Genomic DNA, 20,807 nt, shown 5'->3' on the forward strand with positions numbered 1-20,807 from the left:
TGTGTGTGTGTGTGTGTGTGTGTGCATGTGTACAGATGAGAACCCAAGCAATCATTAGGCAGATGTTCTGCACCATACCCTATCCTTGGAATAGCCAGCGATGCCTGCACATGCAGAGAGCAGGACCCTAACCCTCACTTGTACATTGTGGCCAGTGTAATCACAGCATCTTACACTGGAGGTGTCTCTTGAGTCAGATCTTGGAGGGAAAAAAGTGAGCAGCGGGAGCTGGCCAGGAAAAGCTGGGCGTGTCACGGCGGACTCTCTCCATATCCTTCCCCGATGTTTTCTTATTTGTTCCCTGTGGTTAGTTCACAGCCTCCTCAAGGCCCAGAGGCCAGGTACATTCTGAATTTACCAGAAGTCACTGTACGTGAGTACACAAAAGTTCTGTGCATGAGTAACCTGGCAGGCAGTGGTGGGCCTGTCTCAGAGAGGGGGTCTTCTTTGATGAGGAAGACCAGTGAAATGTTGTTGCTTTGGTGCTGTTGAGCCTGGGTAGCTGTGATCTGTTGTTTCCTCATCCTACACCAGCCATTCATACCCTGGTCTCCTAGCTCTATGGAAGGCTCAGGGCCACCCAAGTCCTCTTCCCCTTGCAGAGGGATGTTTTTTAGTTCTGCTGTTCTGTCAAAGTCCTCCAGGGAATTGGTGATGGAAATCTTCATGTGTGCACATGAAGAGGGGTTTTGGTTGTGGGTGGCAAATCCAAAGGCTACGTGGCAGGTGTGGATGCTGATGTCTCAGGGAGAACTTAATACTGGAAGCCTCTGGCTTGCTTGTAACACCTTCACCTGGTTACATGAGACCTACCAGCATCAAGATTGTCTGTCTGTCTTCCAAGTGTAAGTCTACAGAAGTGGCTAGACTGGTGTGCCAGAGAGTAGTGGGCAAACTGACCTCAGCAGACAGATACGTGACCCTGACCTTTACAGTCTTTGCGACTCAGAACCCCTTTCCCCAGAACAATGCATCAAATCCATAACGCTTTGCATTGCCAGCTCAGTTGCAACAGTAAGGTGGTGCAGCAGGCTCCCTGGTGTCGCTGTCCAGGCTGCTTCTGACTTACTGCAGCACAGTGCCTGGTGGACTCTCATGCCACGGTGTCGCATGTGCTCACTGCTCCTGATGGTGACTTGGTCTTGGAGACATTGGGCCCTGGGTCACCCTCTGCTACCTCACTACACTTCCTTCCTGTCTGTGCCAGCGCGGGTCCAGCTGCTCGCATCCTTGCCAGCATATGATGGTACTGGGTTTTCAGATTTCTCTGCTACCCGGGCCTGTCCTCTTACTTCTGTGACTGAATTGCCCACAGGGTTCTGCCGGAGGACTTTACTGTCAGAGGCTCCTTCCGGAACTCTGCCCAGAGTTGCTGCCATTGAACTTCCTAATATGTCTGATGCTTCTCATTTCTTGGTTTCTTTCCCCAGGGGAATCTAGCACATGTACATCTTCCTCTGGCCTAGCAACTGAGGGATTTGTGTTCCTTGGAGTGCCACCAGCGTGCCCAAGAGCACATGTGAAAGTTTGCACATGTGCTGAGCTTTGGGGCCCTTCCCAGTCTTGGTGTGTGTGCTGGGGTCATCTTTGGGGTGATGGTCATTGTTTCTGCTGTGATTTCAGTTCCTGGGCTCTTAGACCTTTCACTACAGTTTCTGAGAATGGTGTACTGCCTGTCATTATTCACCACTGATCTAGAACTCTGCCTCTCGTTTGGACATAGTCTGACCCCATTTCCTGATGCTCTAAGGTATCCAAACCCAGAGCATCTCCAGTGTCTCGCTTGCTGTAGGCTGTGGTAGTACAGAGCAGCCTGGCTTCTTATCTACTCCAGGGAGCTGTGTGCTCCAGATGTGTTCTGTGCCTGCTGCTCCTCATCCTTACCTGTTCCCGGTGTGTCTGTCTGTCCTTCCTGCTTCAGGATTGTGTCTGTGGCCTCAGAATGAGACTAATGGTGAGAGAAAAATTTTAATGATGGTGTGTGTCAGAAACTAGTGTGTTCTTGGGCATATGTTAGCTACCGTGGAGAATGGTGAATTGCAGCCCAAACATGGATCAGAGTATTTTTTCCCCTGGCCTTGTGGTAGCTACACTGAGATCTTTTCAGGCAGAGGGGCTTAAGAGATGATGAGACACCCACACACACACGCTTTTTAAAAGATTTATTATATATACAATGTTCTGCCTGCACAGCCAGAAGAGGATGCCAGATCTCATAGATGGTTGTGAGCCTCCATGTGGTTGCTGGGAATTGAACTCAGGACCTCTGGAAGAGCAGCCAATGCTCTTATCCTCTGAGCTACCCCTCCAACCCAATGAGACTCTTTTTATACTAACCCCCCTGGGATCAAGAGAGGCCTCACATTTTGTTTTTAACTTAAATTTACCTTTTTAGTGCCACAGTGACATTTCAGAAGCTGTAAGCCTTGTGTGAGGAAGGGATGAGGGCCTTTGTTGAAGTGTTCCTACAGAAGCCGGGTCGTGTGTGTGTCTGTGTCTGTGTGTCTGCATCTCTATTCTGTGCTTCTAATGATAGAGTGTGTGAGCGATGGTGGAGGATCCAGATGCTGAAGGACAGCTGGCCACACCAGCCTACCCTAAGGCAGGCAGTGGATAAGAGCCCATTTTCCTCAGCCTGAGGGTGGGATGGGCAAGTAGGAAACCGGTGTGTGGCTGTTTTTTTGGTTTTTTTGTTTTTTCCCCCCCCCCCCCCCGCCCCCGTGTGTGTGTGTGCGTGTGTCTGTCAGGCTTTGAAGGAGACACAGGAGGCAAATGAGGTTTTGTTACTGACTGGAACCTCAGAGATGCCCTCACACCCAGTAGGACCTTCTAGTAAAGGTAAGGGTAGGGCTGGAGATGGCGCCACAGATAGGATCACTGCTATCGCAGAAGTTGCTGTTTAGTACCCACATGTCTACACCTCCAGGTCCAGGGACTTGGATGCCCTCTTCTGGCTTTCTCAGGTATTGCACACACGTGGTACACAGGCATGCAGGCAAAACTCCTATACACAGGAAGTAAAAAGACAGACAGACAGACAGACAGACAGACAGATAGATAGATAGATAGATCAAACCAGTAGAGATGCTTGTTAGAGGTCCCTCCCAGTACTAATAAGTACACACCATGCCCTTGTGCATGTTAGGAAGACCAGAAACAGAGCCACCACAGGATCCATCCAGTGCTTTGTGAGCTCTTCTCAAAGGAGTTACGTCATTGTTGAGGACACCCACCTATTGTACTCCTGCTCACAAGGTACAGAAACAACTCGTGTCTGTCAGTGGCTGAATGGATAAAAAATACCTGGGGAATTAAATCCTCTAAAAAAGCAGAGATTTGCCATTTGCCACAGTGGAGATGAACAGGCAGGCTGTTACATTAAGACTGTAATCCAGAGACAGAAAGATACCGTGTGGTCCCACTTACATAGAATTGTAACAAATAAACTATGTAGAGAAAGCATAGTCATTTACTTGGGGTTAGAGGAAGTGAGGGTGTGGGGAGAGCAGGGGTTGGAGTCCTGTCTGTCGGCACGCAGTATGCGGCCTGTAGACACCACACTGGTTAGTGTAGAATTTCTGCTGAGATGTGTTCGCTGGTCTTGCCCCTAAAGCAGTAGCCAACATGGCTGAGAGGCAATGCGTATGGTGACTTGTTACTGTGGTAACTTTCTACCATTTGAGTGTGTCTTATGGCATCATGTGTTTTCTTTCTTAATGCACATGTGATGAAAATACACTTACCTAGTATGTCCACAGTGTATTTATTCCACTGGAATATATTCCCAGTGTTAACTTTTAAAACTTTTATGTGTATGCATGTTTGCGTTCATGTACATATGTGCAACACTTATGAGTCCTTTGCCTCTAGAGGCCTTGGACCCCCTGGAGTTATGTGTGATAGTTGTGAGTCACTCTGGGTGCTGGGAATCAAACCCAGGCCTCTTCAAGAGCAGCAGGTACTGTCAGCACCGAGCCACCTGCCTAGCCTCTTGATTTTTCCCAAGCGTGTGTGTGTGTGTGTGTGTGTGTGTGTGTGTGTGTGTGTGCGCACTCACAGACATGCACGCACACATTGATTCCCTGTGGTGGCTATCTACCTGCTGCACTCTCCCTGCAGTTCATGAGTTTGCTTCCCCATGTCCTTCAGCATTTGCTTCTTGATTTCTTGGCAGTGGCCACTCAGATGGGTCAGATGGAACCCGATGCAGTTTTGATTTTCACTTTTCTTTGCTAAGGTTGCTAAACAGTTATTACTAATTATTAGTCGTATTAATTGGTTATTTCTACTTTTGAAAATTGTGAGATCTGTTTGCTCAGTTTATTGATTGGTTTATTTGTTCTTTGGTGTTGCTGTTTTTGGTTTTTTTTGTTTTTTGTTTGTTTTTTTGGCCTTTATATAGTGATGTTAATCTGCTGGTAGATGAGTAACTGGCAAAGATTTTCTCTGGTTTTGTAAGCCTTCTCTTCCCTGGTGATTGTCTGCTCTGAAAAAACACCTAAGTCTCCTGTAATCCAATCTCAGGGTGATTTCCTGTGTGGTCAGACTCCTTCTCAGGAAGCCTTTGCCTGCACCAATAGCTTTTATCCTGTGTTCATCTCTCAGGGTCACAGCTTGAAGTCTTACATTAAGGTCATTAATACAATGAGTTAATTTAGTGAAGAATTATTTAGCTTCATTCCTTTGCACACCGAAATGCAGTTTTCACAGCACCGTTGAAGAGCTGCCTTTTCTGTAGTGTAGAGTTTGGCTTTTTGTTGTTGTTGTTGTTGCTGAAAGCTCAAGTGTCTGTATTTATCTCTCGGTCTTCTGTTGTAGTCCTTTGTTACTACATGGCCATGCCTTTAGCTCTGCCTTCTGCTTAGGGATACTTTAGCTGTTTGGAGTTCCTAGCAGCAACTGCGTTTCTAGCTCTATACCGGATGCTGTTAGTGTTTTGGTAGGGACTGCATTAAACCTGTACTTTTCTTTGGTAGTGGGGCCATTTACTTAAAACCACTCTTTCGTTGGGCTTTAGATGGTACGCTTGCTTGGCATGAGCAAGGCTCTGGGTTCCATCCGTAGCGCACACCAAAAAGAATTAAGCAAAACATGTAGGAACTCTTACTTGTGGGTCCTTTGGTTAAGGTCGGGTGAGGCAAATTCCAGGTTTCATAGTTTCATAATTTGCTGCCTTAAATCTGCAGATAGTAAGGATGTGGCTTACAATTGCAAAAATATGAATGCAACATTTTGGGATCTTTCTCTGGATTTTAGCAATTCATAGTGTCTATATAGCTGTATTTAAAAGCATTTTCCTTTGAAAGGTCTTTATAATATGTTTTTACTGAGACACTTCTTAAAGTGAGAGTTAGCTTCAGGTCATGTTCTGGTTTTTCTTTTATAGCTGAAAAATCAGCCTTCCCTGGGGATTCTGTGTGTCAGTCTTTGTGTTAGGTAAACACGTTAGGTGTTCTACTTTATTTTGCTACATTAAAGCAAAGAAATGGCTATCTTATCTTATAGACAGACAGCCACTGGGGAGGTGCTGTGGCAAGTTCGATACCTACTATAGAGTGGACCCTGGTCCCCAGACCTAGTACCTTCCTTAACCAGTGCCCAGAGAGGGAACTCAAGGACTCAGGACAAAGTTTGGGGCTGGGACATTTGTGACTGAGCCATAGGTCTATAAATCAAAACTAGGGAAGTCAGAGTCTTGATAGACGCACCATCTTCCTGGAACTGCCTCTTCTAACCTCAGCTCAGAGAAGCAGTTTAACTCTTAACCCATGTCGTTGTGTTCCAGGTGTGGTGTCTCTTGTAGCTGTACACCCATCCACAGTGAACACACTCGGAAAGCAGCTTTTGCCAAAAACTTTCGGACAGTCCAATGTCAATATCACACAGCAAGTGGTAAGTGGTAAGAAGCGTGAGTGTCAGGTCTGTGGATGGGCTGGGTGTGGGCCATGCTGGTGTGGGCCATGCTGGTGTGGGCCATGCTGGCCACCGTGTTGATGAGTAGAGGAGGTTGCTTGTAGGAGTGACTTTCCTCTCAGGATGCATTCTGATTCCTGAAAACGTACACTACCTTCTGTTATACACACGGTGTTCAGTCTTACTGTCTTCAATGTGCTTTCTATGTCTGGGACAATCTGAGGCCCCTGTACACATGGCAGAAACCTGGTGGATGAGCATGGACAGTTCAAGACCTGAGCAGCTGCCCTGCTCCGTGGCTTCAGTTGCCAGCTCTGTGGCCTTTCTCTATAGCCACTGTCTCCTGGCTGTGAAGGGTTAGAGGAAGGGTGTGGCTGTGTAGCTATGGCCACAGGAAGAGGCCAGCACCATGCCCTTTCTTAGAGCCTTCCAGCCTCCCTCAGTGTGACTGCGGTGGGCTTACCTGTGGCTGGAGCTTCAGTCAGTGGTGTTTTAGCACAGCTGCCTAGTAGTGAACAGATTCTTGTCTTTCTTCCAGGAACTTTGTTCTGGGTTTCCCTCCCCCAACCTCTAGATGTTCTGGCTTCTCCGGGGAAGCCTGAGGCTTAAGGATGTGCGGGCCTCCTTGCCCACATGCTGCTTTTTCCACAGTGTCTTACACCCACCAGCCTCATGTCAAGTAATCATGGGGCCTTAGGACTCTGTATCTTAACAGTTTTTAGAATATATTTTATGTTTTGTTCTGTTTTTATATATTAAGTGAACACTTGTGTGGAGGTCAGAGGGCAACTTGCAGGAGTTTCTTTTCCTTCATCATGTGTCCCCTGGGAAGTGGACTTGGTAGTTAGGCTTCATGACAGATGACTATCACCAAACCCTCTCCAGCATTTCACAGTGTCCCTAGCTATCCCTCTCGTCCTCCTGGGTCTCCACAGGCATTGCTGGCTGTTCTTAGATGTCTCTTATCCCCAAAGAGAGTCCTAGGCTAGGCTTTTTGCCCCGTTGTTGAGGCATCTCTGTAGTGCAGCTGAGCTTTCTACATAGAAAGTGGTCATACCATGTTAGCAGTGTCGGATCGCCCGTGCTCCAGCCTCAGTTGCGGGGTGCAGCGTTCACATTCTCGCCTCCTTTTGTCAGTGGACTATGGACATTGTGGGTTTTCTTGGTTTCTAATTTTTTTCCATTTAAAATTTTCTGTGTCTGAGTGTTATGCCTGCATTGTATATGCGTACTGCATGTGTGCCGGGTCCCCACAGAGTTCAGAAGAGGGCATCATACCTCCTGGAACTGGAGTTGTAGGTGCTTGTGAGTCACCGTGTGGGTATTGAAAATCAAGCCTGGGTCCTTGGCAAGGATGACAAGTGCTCTTAACTACCAAGCCATCTTTCAAGTCCTTCATGATGTTTATTTGTTTGTTTTGTTTTGTTTGAGATGAGGTGTCATGTACCACTGGCTGGCTTGGAAATCATTTTGTGTAGATCAGGCTGGTCTTGAATTCTAAGGACCTTGCAACCCTGTGTCGTGGACCTGGGCTCTGGTGGGCCAATTGAGAAGAAACTGTTTTTACTGTTAGCCCTGTACTGAGAGTTTGAACAAGTTGTCTTTGCAAAATGTGTGTCTCAGTGGGTGGGAGGAAAGTTGATAAGTGATGTAAGCTTTATTGATCTGAAAGTCAGCATCTGTAGAATGGAACTTGGAGGAGAGCTGATTACCGTTCATGCTTTGCACTGTAGCAGTGCTCAGGGCTTCCATGCTGCTGGAGTCCCTTGTTTATTTTTTGGTAGTACTAGGAATAAACATCAGGCCTCGTGCGTTTTAGGTGACAGCGTATTCCTAAGCTGTGTCCTCAGCCTGGCGTGTTCTAAGTGACCCTTTAACTCTTTCATATCTCAAAGGTCTGAGGAGATGGCTGGGCTGACTCTAACATAGGAGATGATAGCTAAGCCTGTGTGCGTGCGAAGTGTGACGGGGCAGGTGCTGAAGTATTGGAAGGGAGGGTCTAGGTGTGTAGTATTGGAAGTTTTGACACAGAGATGTCTCTGTTAAGCACAGAGGTTTCAGCCTTGTTGGTTTGCACTGTGTGGACCCTGCCTGCATGTTCTCTTTCCTGAACCTTTCTAAGTTTGTGGTTTGCTTTTGTCTTTTAAATTTTTTATTTTGTATGTAACTAGAATGATGCAGGGTACAAGACTAAACAGTTTTTATCATTTGAAATTAAAGTGCAAAATGAATCCTTAGGGTGGCTTGAGAGGAGAGTGTTTTGGAAGACCTTTTGGTCTGGGTTTGGGTGTGGCTTGATGGCAGAATGCTTGCCTCATGTGGGAGGCTGTGTTCTATCCTTAGCAAGGTGAAGACGTATCAGCAGGACTCCTAGATTTGCTTGAAAGCTAGAGAGGGGCTCTGGGTGGTGAGACAGATCTCAGTCCTGAGATTCAGTGCTGGCCTCACTTGGATTCCCAGATGTGTGGTGGTCAGTCCTCACTCAGCATGTGCCAGTCAGCAGAGTCATGTAAGGGCTTGCTGGAATTTTGGGTCTAGAAGACTGGATTTGAACCAGTCTCAGTCCCAGCAGTAGTGACCACAGGAAAGACTCTGCTTGGCCTCCTCTTTCTCCATGTGAAGCAGGGATTGTCCTGAGGGATAGCAACCAGAGAACCTTAGCAGAAGTAGCCATGTGGTCTCTGAAGGACCGGTGTCCCTGGGAGCTTCTGCATGCAGCATACGTATGTATGCAGATGGTGCAACATGAGTACACCAAGGCTAATATGGTCCTTTTTCCAGTGTCAGGGTGCAGATGGACTAGGGCCCACTTCCTGCCAGCATGGCTGTGTTCCTCAGGGCTTTGTCTGCAGTCTTTGTATCTGGCCATGCCAGCAGGGAGTTGCTACTTTACAGCCTGGTTTTCTTCTGTCTCCTTGAGGCCTGGGCACCTGACTCTCCCCATGTTTTTTCCTCTTTTCCCCACCCTCTTTGCTGATATTTCCTTGGTTTGTTTCTTGTTTTCTTTTCTTGCCTCCAAGGCCCCCACTGCTGCAGTTGAACTTTGTTTCTGCTGAGCCTGTTCCATCAGCGTGTGCACACAGAACCGGAGCTTTGTCTAAGCAGTGTGTGCACATAGAGGGTAGAGCATGTGTAGAGAGCCATGGGTACACAGGGTTGAGCACGTGCCAACCATGCTGTGCGTGAACCACGCTGTGCGTGAAGGCGGGGCATACATGTACAGAGGCTGGGACATTCACCAAAGGTAAAGGCATATGCACAGTTTTCCTTCTTTCTATTGTCAGATCCACAGAGACGTGTGTGCCTGAGGGTTGAATGTGCACAGGGTCTCTGTGTGTCCTGATGTTGGGGGCCACCTAACCCTCCTTGGCATAGCATTTCAGAAGTGCTGTATGGAAGAGTTGAAGCTGGTTTTCTTCAGATCCAGTCATTTGGCAGCCTCCTTGTGGTCAGTGGGTAAGCCAGCCACATGCGCCCTCCTGCACACGCACAGCTGCAGGATGCAGGCAGGTATTCCTGACCATTCTTGAGTCTTGCTGTGCATCTTCTCAGGGGTGGTTGTTCTCGTGCTGCAGAATAGACTGAGGTCTCCCGTGAGCTTCAGAACCTTGTGCCAGCCTCATGCTGGTCTGGGGTGTAGGAGTGTGACTGGCAAGCAGTACTGGTGAAGGTCTTGTTGTCTGTGGGGATGGGGAGGCTTCCCTGGTCCCGCCTGAGAGAGTAAGCCAAGATGCACTTCTCGTGTGGCCTAGCGCTCCCAAAGTGTACCACACCTTCCTGGGCAAAGGAGGAGGGATGCTACGGATCCAGGTATCTCAGTTCAGTGCTGGTAGGGATTTCCCAAGGAGAATTGGATCACTGAAGTACTTTGTAGGTTGGGGTTTACCAGAGGTCTTTTTGACTTAGAGTTATGTATGTGGCAAGATTGTTGTCAGAACAAGACAGTGTCTGTCTCCAGAAGAACAGGTTTGTGTGTTAACTGAGGGAACCAAAATAGCAGGCCTCTTCCCAAAGGACATCAAAGACATTGCTGTAAGAGTGGTCTCCACATCAGCTCTATGGTAGAACCTGACTCCGAGGAGCCACCGCCTCTGGTCAGGTGAGCTGTTGGCTGTGTGCTCCCAATGGAGCCGCCTGTCCTCTTCTTGTCCTGATGAACTTTGGATCCTGGGGTCCCTCATAGACAGTAGAAAAAGGTATCCCGGGCAGCACACTCAAGCTCCATTTCCACTTGGACAGAGGGTGGTGCCATTTGGGAGCTGGAAGAGGTACCTACTGTCTGTCCCAGGGTTACATTAGTTCTGGAAGTTTGGGTTATTTTTGTGTTGTTTTTGTAACTTTCATACTTTGGGAGGGGGGGCAGTTTATCCTTGTCTAGCTCGTTAAGAGAGAATAAACCAGAAACGTGTTACTGCCCTGTTATTAATCGTAGCTGTCAGTAAGTTGCCGGCTTGGTGTGGGTACTACTCAGTGTTCTTTGCCGTGGGAGGCCTGCCTTGTCCTTCCCAGCCCCTACACCGTGGCCTGCTGTCTTCTCGGTTTGCCCGCCTGGTTGAGACTTGGGTGCTTTCAGATGTCGGGGTGTCTGAGCTGCGTGGGGTAGTGCCACCTGCTGAGCAGCTGCAGTGACACTGCCACTGCTCTCGATGCCGCTGCGTCGGGCGCATGCTTCTCTGCTGTCTTCTCGCTGCGGCTGACAGGGCACCTCAGTGGCTGCAGAAGGAAGCAGTGGCACATGGCAGCACTGTGATGGAGACATGTCTGATTGCTCTGAATTCTTCTTTGACTGTAGGTGATTGGCACGCCTCAGAGACCTGCAGCGTCCAACACTATTGTGGTAGGAAGCCCACACACTCCCAACACTCACTTTGTGTCCCAGAACCAGACGTCCGACTCCTCACCTTGGTCTGCCGGGTGAGCACCCCCACCCTAGGGTGGCAGCTGCTGAGAATGTCCCCTTTTTCCTCTGGCCATGTGTCATGTGGTCTGTAGTAGGGGTACCTGAGCAGAGAGAGTTCAAAGATCCCATCTCACCTGACTGGGCCACAGAGAGAACACTGTCCACTAATAAGACACAAATGTGTAGAAAGTGTCAGAAGGTCTGCTCTCACCAGGTCTGACATCAGGGCTCCGTCGTGCTCATGGTCCCTCCAGGCTGTACTGCCACTGAGCTAGTAGCAGATGTGGATGTGAAGTGATTCTCTTTAAAGATCACCAGTGTGTCACTTTTTAAAAACACACTGTTGTGAAACCATGTCTCTCTTGCTTCAATTTAAATTCTCTGGCCCAAAACTCTCCAGAGGAATCTAATGACTCTGTTCCTGGTGTGATTTAGTGATGGTGACACGTTTGGTGGCCTCCTGGCCTGAAGCTTGCACCACCATGGTTTCCTTCTGACACATGTCCTTCAGTCTAAGCATTTGCCTTATGTCATGGTAGCTTGCCAAAATTAGCCCTGAAAATCCCTAAGTTTACACTAAAATGTGCCGTGCTCTGATGCCAGCAGACGCCTTTAGAACAGTGGTGCCTAGTGTGTGGTCCGGATCAGACCCATGCTGATTTCTGCCCTTCGGATGTCTGTCCATCTTCCCTGACATTTAAAGGCACAGGTGTGTGAACTGGCCTCATACATGTTCTTTTCTGACCTGAGAAACACTGATACTTGCCAATGGCCTTGATGTATTAGGGCGGAGTCCCTGCTGCCTGTGGTGGGGCTGTGGGGAAAATGGGCCTCTGCAGCCTTAGGCCTTTTCCCTGAAAGTGTCTTGATTCACATCTGGCTCCCACGACTACTAACAGTGTCTGTTTTTCTGGTATTTGAAAGGAAGCGGAACAGGAAAGGTGAGAAGAATGGCAAGGGCCTGCGACATTTCTCCATGAAGGTGTGTGAGAAGGTGCAGAGGAAAGGGACGACTTCCTACAATGAGGTGGCTGACGAGCTGGTTGCAGAGTTCAGCGCTGCTGACAACCACATCCTACCAAACGAATCAGTAAGTGCTGACAGTACTCGGGGCTTGAATTGCAGGCCACTCGTATAGCATGGCTCAGCTTGTCAATTTGAGACAGTGATGGGTGCCAGAAAACCCTCGGTATAAGCTGTAAGGCATGAAGCAGGTCGTTTGCAGGGCCAGGAGCATCCCCTTGGGACATGCTTGTGGTATAAACCTCAGGTGAGAATTTCCAAGTCATTGGATCACCAAGAAGAATGTCACTCTGTCTTCTAGGCTTATGACCAGAAGAACATCCGGCGGCGTGTCTACGATGCCTTAAATGTGCTAATGGCCATGAACATTATCTCCAAGGAGAAGAAGGAGATCAAATGGATCGGCCTGCCCACCAACTCAGCTCAGGAGTGCCAGAACTTAGAGGTGCAATGCCTAAGCAGGCTTCTGCTCTCCTTGGTCACTTGAGCAGGCTGAGTGGATGTAAGGAGGGCCTCTTTGCATTTGGTAGTCCCTGACTGTGTGTGTGCGCGCACATGCGAAAGGAAGGAGAGGATCAGTATGCTGTTGAGGTTACAGGAACACTGGCCTTCATCTAGAGCTTCGGCTGTGTCTGCACTCTTGGTGAAAGAGTCTGTGGGCCTGGCAGAATGGGTTTGTCAGTACGCATGCTGATGGGTACCCCTCCTCACTGTCTGCAGGTGGAAAGGCAGCGGAGGCTGGAAAGGATCAAACAGAAGCAGTCACAGCTCCAGGAGCTCATCCTGCAGGTATGGCCTTTCTGAGCTCCCCCACCTTCCCCTGGAAACCGTCTGTTAGCCACACAGGCCTTGTTCTCAAAAAGGCTTGACTATGTGCTGTAAGCTCCTTGGCGTGACATCAAGGGAATCTTAAGCCTGCACCAGGCTTGTCGTGAACTCTGTAGATGTTGGTCTTCACAGTTACTGCACAGGGAAAGCATGGCGGTTAAGGTTGTTGTCCATGTTCATGTCAAGTGGCCCTGGGACTTGAACTTCTCTTGTAAGAGACCAGGGATTCAGTGAAGATAGTGTGTACAGGGCTTATGGCAGAGCTGACTGAGATGTTCCAGAACCTTCCAGAAGGCATAGCGATGGTTCTGGTCATGGGGTGACTGGCCACCAGCCTGAAATGATCATAGTATTCAGGGCGCCCAGTGGTCAGAGCTGGAGATCCCAGCATTATCCTGGCCCCTCCCAAGGCCTTGGTAACTGCCTAAAATATGATGTGAGTGATGAAGGAGTGGTGTCAGGACCTAGTGCTTGGTAACATGCTCTCCCTTGTGTGCTCAGCCTAAAGGTGGCATGGTTGGGCCCATTCAGGGTACCACGATCTGGGAAATAGAGATCCTGGCTCCAGAAGGAAAAGTAAGCTGGGTAGGTAGTGGGCCAGCCCACTCCTTGTTTCCTGCCCTCACTTACCTTGGTCGAGTTTTTTTTTTTTTTTTTTTTTAAACTGTCGTAGCCTGTCTCCTTATGGAGATGAGGGGCCTCCTACTCTGTATGCACATGTGTCTTCAGGAGAACACCTCCACTGTAGGGAGGGAGGAGTGTGGTTGGCAGACTTAGATCAGAGAGTCTTGTGTCTGTGTGGACTCAGGCACGGTCCATTGGCTCTGGGTTCATCCCTGCAGAACTGCTACAAGGATTAGCTCAGGACCGAGCGTCCTAGCAGGTCATTTGTGTGACTGCTTTCCTGTGCTCCTTGTCCCCTGTAGGCTGTGAGCAGATGTCACAGGCTGCTACAGGTCAATCTCTTAACACCCAGGATCTCACTGTCATCTGCAGGAAGGGAGGGAATCATGTTACTGATATTGACATTTACTGGGGGGCTGTGGTGGTCTTTTGCAGCAAATTGCCTTCAAGAACTTGGTGCAGAGAAATCGCCAAGCCGAGCAACAGGCCCGCAGGCCACCTCCGCCCAACTCTGTCATCCACCTGCCCTTCATCATTGTCAACACCAGCAGGAAGACAGTCATCGACTGCAGCATCTCCAATGACAAGTTCGTCCTTAGTGGGCTCCTAAGTGTGGCTCCTCAGGGGAAGAAACAGATACTTTGCTATCAGGGTTCAGTCTTACGGCTATTTAGCTCTAGAACCATACGTGACAGACAGGTCAGTTCTGCCCTGTGACTGGCCATGCTGTGGTCCGGCACATCCCTAGTGCCTGAATGTCTGCTGGGGTCGGGCTGAACAGCAGTTGTGGTCTCTGGCAGTCCTAGAACACGTGCCATGTGCAGGCAGCGTTGTGTCCTGGACCAGGGCAGTGCCTAGAGCAAGACAGGCTGTGGAATTATGCAGTGACATGTCTTTCATTCCCTAGTTTGAACTGTTTTAGAGAAATTCAGTTATAGGATCTGGGGTGGAGGGTGTGTGTAGGGGCGGGGGGAGCAGCTGCCTGGTTCCCACCCACAGGACTTCCTGCCTTCTCTTGGAAGTCGCATAATCCTCACAGTGCCTTTCCCCAACAGGTTCGAGTATCTGTTTAACTTTGACAACACGTTTGAGATCCACGACGACATTGAGGTACTCAAGCGCATGGGCATGGCATGCGGGCTGGAGTCGGGCAACTGCTCTGCTGAAGACCTCAAGGTGGCGAGGAGTTTGGTACCAAAAGCTCTAGAACCATACGTGACAGGTCAGTTGTGCCCTGTGACCGGCCATGCTGTGTCCGGTACATCCTAGTGCCTGGGTGTCTGCTGGGGTCAAGCTGAACATCAGTTCCTTGGTTGTTGGGCCCCATGAGTGGCACTTGTAGTTTTCATGATGAAAGTGTCATGGAGGGAGGATCTGTCTACTGAGGTGACAGGCCTGGGTTGGTCTTTATAACCCAGCAGCAAGGACAGTGTGTGGCAGGGCTGTCAGTTTCCTGGGCTTCTACTTCGGTGACTTTGCTGAATCATCAGGTCATGCTGGCCTTGTGAAAACTCCTGTTCAACGGTCAAAAGTGCATGATGTGTGCTTGCTTTCTGAGGCTGTCCTAGACTGCATGAACATCTGTCCTATCCTGTGTAAGGCATTGCCTGTTCTAGCCTTCCTGCACCAAATGCAGGCCTGGGACCTGGTCTGGACTCTGCATGAGTCTGAGGTGGAAGGTGGTTCTCTGTATATTCATACTCTTAGTCCCTGTCTCTACTCTCTGGTGCTATGGGCACACGGAGCAGCACGGGGAACCTCCCAAAGGGACACGCATACTGCCTGGGAACCAGCCATCCCTGGTTCTCACATGGGCAGGGAAAGCAAGTTGGCAGGGTATCTGCAGAGTTTCCCAAACTGTGTCTGGTCATGCAGGCTTGCTTCTCACATACTGGGTCTCAGGAGTTTTGTCTGGTCTCTGCCTCTGGCCGGCCCAGAGCTCAGAGATCTGCCTCACAAGTGTTGGGGTTAAGAGGCAGGTGCCACCACACCTGACTACTCAGTTTATTACTATCTGCTTCTGTCTCTCTTCAGAAATGGCTCAGGGATCCATTGGCGGAGTATTCGTCACGACAACAGGTTCTACATCCAATGGCACAAGGCTTTCTGCCAGGTGACAACAGCTGGGGGTGGGGCAGCCCTACTGCGTTTCAGATAGGCTGGACTGAGCTTGGCCCAGGTGACTCTCTGCCCAGGCAAGGGAACACGGTGCTTGTCCCCCATGAAATGACCTCACTGCACCTCAACACACACAACACACACACACATACCGCCACCAATTAAGTAATTTTTAAAACGTATAAGGTGGGCGCAAATCTACCTGTGTTCTACTGTTGGCAGGGAAAGTGACAAGGGATTTTTTGGGGGGGTTGGTTTGTTTTGTTGTTGTTTTTTGTTTTTGTTTGTTTTGTTTTTTTTGTTTTGTTGTTTTTTGTCTTTTTTGTTTTTTTGAGACAGGGTTTCTGTGTGTAGCCCAGACAGTCCTGGCACTTGCTTTGTAGAAGCCTTTTATTTTATTTATTGTTACTATTTGTGTGTGATGTATGTGGGGCAAGGGTGGAGGTCAGAAGAGGCATGCATGCATGCATCCGCGTGTGTGTGTGTGCACGCATGCATCCGTGTGTGTGTGTGTGCATGCATGCATTCGCGTGTGTGTGTGTGCATGCATGCATTCGCGTGTGTGTGTGTGCGTGCGGCTCTCTCCCACCTTTACAAGGTTCCCAGGATCGAACTTTGGTCTCTGTGTGGCAGGTGCTTTTGCCCAGTTTTTAAAATCTGTTACATGTATGATGTGAGTGTGGGCATACATGTGTTATACCTGTGTGGAGTTCAGAGGATGTGAGTGTGGGCATACACGTGTTGTACCTGTGTGGAGTTCAGAGCATGTGTGTGTGGGCCCTAGAATCGAACTCTGGTCAGGTCATCAGGTCAGCCTAGCAAGTGTTGTTACTTACCCTTTTTTATTTTTTAAGACAGTTTCACTTGGCAACCAGCCAGGCCTTGGCATCCCCTTGCCTCAGTCTCCTTTACAGTTTATTTGTTTGTTTGTTTATTTTGGTTTTTCGAGACAGGGTTTCTCTGTGTAGCCCTGGCTGTCCTGGAACTCACTCTGTAGACCAGGCTGGCCTTGAACTCAGAAATCTGCCTGCCTCTGCCCCCCAAGTGTTGGGATTAAAGGCGTGCACCACCACTGCCCGGCTGCAGTTTATTTTTATAAAGTGCTTTATTCAATATTCACACACTTGTGTACTGTGACCAAATTCACCCTCATTCCCTCCTCCAACTTTCCCTGTTCTCACTGTCACCTCCTCCTGACATATCTGCATGAGCGCGCTCTCTCTCTGTCTCTGTCTCTGTCTCTGTCTGTGTAGTGCTGTCAATATGTGTAGGGTATCTATTGGAACGTGGGTGACCTCTTAGGGCCCACATCCCTGAACAAAACTGCAACTCCTCCTGCAACTTTCAGTTGCCCAAAGCTTCTCAACTTTTCTGGTTTTTTGTTTTGCGTTGGTGGTCATGGTGGTGTGTGTGTATGTATGTAAAACAGTATTTCTCACTGAACAGGCTTCCTCTGGCTTCCTGGTTCTAGGTTATGGGAAGATACTGTCAACTGTAGCTTTTAAAAATATATATTCTTTAAATTTGTACAGTGAATTTGTATTTTGTCTACATATATGTTCGCATACCATGTGTGTATCAGGTAACAGTGGAAGTCATAAGAGGGTGTTAGGTCCTTGAAACTGGAGTTACAGACTTGTGAGCTGTCATATCAGTGCTGGGAATTGAACCCAGGTCCTCTGCAAAAACAGCCACTGCTCTTAACCTCCAATCCATCTACCTGTCAGCCGTCTCTCTGGCATCACCACGTCTGACTTACGTGGGTGCTCATGATCTAAATTCAGATCCTCATGGTACAGGGCACTGCAGTGACTAAGCCGCCTCCCCTGCCCTGTGCTTTGTATTTTATTGCATCTTTTTATTCTCTGTGTTATTGGAGGACCTTTATCTACTATTTAAAAACAAAAACATAATAGCTGACAGTTGGTCTGGCAGTTTCAGAAGGTGAGTAGTATGCTTTAGAAATAGGCCTAAGGTAGTCTTTACAGTGAATATGGACGATGTTGATAGATACAGTCTAGTTAAGGTTAACTGTTAGTACGATAGAAATTTAAATTTTAGAGTTGTTTTAAGTTAATAACTGTAGATGTTGCTGGGTTCATTTGGGGCCATAGTGTAAGTGAATGCCCTCATGTGAACACCAAGGGCCGGTGGTGACTGAGTGACCCATGTGCCCTCGAGGGTTGAAGACAGGCAGCCTGTGAGCGTCCTGTGCTGTGTGCCGGCTCTCTCAGAGATCAGCTCTTCTCTTCTTCTGAAGTCTGAGCTGAATGTGAATGTGCTTATAGGGCTTTTTGTTTTGTTTTTTAAAGTAGAGTATATTTTAAAATATTTTCTCCTTAATTGTTTTTAAATTTTGTGTGTGTGTGTGTGTGTGTGTGTGTGTGCGTGCGTGCGTGCGTGCGTGTGTGTGTGTGTGCGTGCTCTCGGCCCACACATATAATGGGTGTATGTGAAGATCAAAAGAATGTGTGGAGTTACTTCCTCTTACTTTGGTGTGGTCCTGGGGGTCAGAGTCCTAGGTTTCCGGGTTTGGGAGCAGTGTCTTTACCCGTTGAGCCACTTGGCTGACCACAAGTGGTTCTTTTTATGGAATAAACTTTCCTGACTTCCCGCCTCTCACACTGATGAGGCTGCTGACGTCTTTGGGGAATAACAGCGTTGGTGCTGTGTTTGGCACACAGTATGTAGAGGCTCATGGTTACAGAACAGTCACAAGAGCAGCTGGGGAGCAGCTGGGGCCTCCACTGTGCTCTTCCCAGTCTCCCGGTAGCTTTGCTATGGTGATTTTCCGGATGTAGCTGTCCCATTGGAAAGCCCAGTACTTGGTAGTGTTACTGTGCAGTGCTGATAAGTGCCACTAAAGCATTACGATGTCTGATTGTGGCTTTACATTAACTGACAGGTCCTGAATGCTGGGAGTGTGCCATCAGCCTAGCTTGTGATAAATAGTATTTAAGGATGCCACTTAGAAGCCGGGCAGTGGTGGTGCACACCTTTAATCCCAGCACTTGGGAGGCAGAGGCAGGCAGATTTCTGAGTTCGAGGCCAGCCTGGTCTACAGAGTGAGTTCCAGGACAGCCAGGGCTACACAGAGAAACCCTGTCTGGAAAAACAAAACAAACAAACAGACAAACAAGCAAGGATGCTGCTTGGTAGTTCCAGGTTCTGGCCCATGTTGTTATAGAATGTGCAAGTGACAGAGACTAGGGATGGGAAGGTATGTGTGTGCTGATCCATGGTGGCCTAGTTGCACGCGCGTGTGTTTTTTGATGTCCCAACTCATTTTTTCCCGTGGCCCACTACCTTTGTATCTCAGGAATCTCACATGAGTCCTGGTGACCAGACACTATGCTGTACCAGGTTTTTAAAGGGTTGGTCTCAGAATAGTCCGAGCAGAGTAAAGCTCATTACAGGTTATGGTTTTAATATTTCAGATGGTGAACTTTTTTTTTTTTCTGTGTAATTAAAAAGAAAAAGGCAAACCACCCCTTAGTGTCCTGCCCAGTGGTTCTTGGGCTGGACAGACAGGCTTCTCCACTGACTGGCCTGTCTTTGCAGTGACTTGAGCAATGGTGCGGACGGGATGCTGGCCACGAGCTCCAATGGGTCTCAGTACAGCGGCTCCAGGGTCGAGACCCCTGTGTCCTACGTCGGGGAGGACGATGACGACGACGATGACTTTAATGAGAACGACGAGGAGGATTGATCGCTCGGCCCGTAGGCCCCTCCCCTTCAAATCAGCTTCAGGAAAAACATGTATAGAGAAGAGAAACTTAAAGTGGGGCTTTCTGTTCTTTTTGGCCTACTCCCAAGAAGATACCCGCGAGTTCTGGAGTTAGATGTGCAGCTCCAAGTAAGGAGTGTGCGGCAGTTTGAGCCTAGCTGCAGAGATGGTGTGAAGCCAGCGTGCTAATGCAGAGCCTGTATCTACCTTTTAGGATTTTATGGTTTCTCTCTCTTTTCTTTCTTTTTTTTTCCCTTTTCTTTTTTTCTTTCTATTCTGAGTTTGAAGCTTATTTTGCCCCTCAACAGTTGTTGCTGGGTTTGCTGAGGAAACTGTTGTGTGCCCACACCGGTGACAGTGATAAAGTGCTGCCCTGCCCCCGCTGTCCAGCGCCCAGGTGGTGGACAGCCCGGCTTTAGGATGAAGTTTTCCATTTGTTAAATCATGCAGTGTCCAAAGAACCAAGCCAATAGCAAAGCTCTGCTATTAAACATTAAGCGCCATACGTCTTATTATCACTATTTTTCCTTAAATTATATTGACTGTTGGAAGCCCATCAAGTCTGTACACCTTTTCTCTATTGCAGCAACAAAGTGCGAAGTAGATTTTCTTGTTTGTTTGTTTTGTTTTGTTTGGAAGAAGTTTACTGCCACGCTGGTGCAGCTATGGAAATTGTCTAGAAAGTTTGCTTATGGTAAATTTGCCTGATTTCTTACAGGCTACGTTTGGAAACTTTTTATTATATAGTTGTTTACACACTTATAAGTCTATCATTTAAAGACGTGTACTGAAACAAATGTTGTATTTGTTTCATAAGCATCTTCCTGTAATCTATTATAAAGTTGAAATTAAACATAGAGAATGTTTTAACAGTTTTTTAACTCAAAATTTGTCAATCATTTTTAATAGTTCTTTTTTTATAAAAAGAAAAAGGAATTTAAGGACAGGCAATAGTCTCTTAAAATTTATTCACAAGAAACCGTTAACTGCACAGTTGCCCTTAGCTGCCTGTTCTAAAATGATGGTCTTTTTATTGAAACACAAATAAACTTTTCTGTAATATTTTATGGAATATAAAGAGACTTTAATTGTTTGACTTGTTTAACTAAGCACTGTTAGTTTTTATTAATAAAACGCGCATGGGCATTTTAAACAAGCTCTGTGTTTCTGTAACTCAGGACTGTACTCACAGGTACTCTGGATTGCCCTAAGTTGAAAGCCGGTTGCCGGCCCAGGAGCAGAGTCCTCGAATGTCTGATAGTCCTTGACTGGGCAGGACGTGGGAAGGGAGGGTGAAGCAGAAGTGGGGGCATATGTGCCCCCAAGTACAGAAGCTAGTTCTTTGACCTTTTCCCTCTGTCCTGAAAGTTGAGGCACACTTAGTAGGTTTGACTTTCAGGAAACCTATAACACTGAGCATTCTGGAAAAACAAGGAGTGGGAGACCAAGTAGTCTCTTTGCTCCTTGACAGCTGTACTGGTAGAACCTGCCAGACGTAGCTACTTAAGGACTGTCTGAGATAGGTGCCAAACATTGAAGCTGGGCCATGGCTTCCACATCACTAGATTTCGACTAGATTGGCATCTTCTTTCTCAACCCTTCCCTCCATTTTTCTCTTCCCCTTTGGGAATCCAGACATTGAAAACTCAGACATTAAAAAATGGCTTTCAGTTT

General features: G+C 48.0%; 1 protein-coding gene across 6 annotated transcripts in view; it reads left to right on the plus strand.

The window, feature by feature from the left end:
* Tfdp1 (transcription factor Dp-1) overlaps positions 1-20,289 on the plus strand; it is a 45,390-nt gene extending 25,101 nt beyond the window's left edge. For 2 of the 6 annotated variants that reach the window (XM_028766349.1, XM_028766348.1), the window contains 9 exons: positions 5,786-5,892; positions 10,706-10,827; positions 11,738-11,903; positions 12,138-12,281; positions 12,557-12,625; positions 13,724-13,875; positions 14,344-14,510; positions 15,323-15,401; positions 18,968-20,286. In XM_028766349.1, coding sequence (XP_028622182.1) covers positions 5,786-5,892; positions 10,706-10,827; positions 11,738-11,903; positions 12,138-12,281; positions 12,557-12,625; positions 13,724-13,875; positions 14,344-14,510; positions 15,323-15,401; positions 18,968-19,115 — 1,154 coding nt within the window. In that variant the 3' untranslated portion in view covers positions 19,116-20,286. Of the gene's footprint in view, positions 1-5,785; positions 5,893-10,705; positions 10,828-11,419; positions 11,523-11,737; positions 11,904-12,137; positions 12,282-12,556; positions 12,626-13,723; positions 13,876-14,343; positions 14,511-15,322; positions 15,402-18,967 lie in introns of those variants that run through there. The other 4 variants (XM_028766352.1, XM_028766350.1, XM_028766353.1 and 1 more) reach the window with 3 other exon arrangements.
* Positions 20,290-20,807: the final 518 nt, after the last annotated feature.

The sequence above is a fragment of the Grammomys surdaster genome, unplaced genomic scaffold (genome assembly GCF_004785775.1).
Source record: "Grammomys surdaster isolate TR1022 unplaced genomic scaffold, NIH_TR_1.0 167, whole genome shotgun sequence".
NCBI lineage: Eukaryota > Metazoa > Chordata > Mammalia > Rodentia > Muridae > Grammomys > Grammomys surdaster.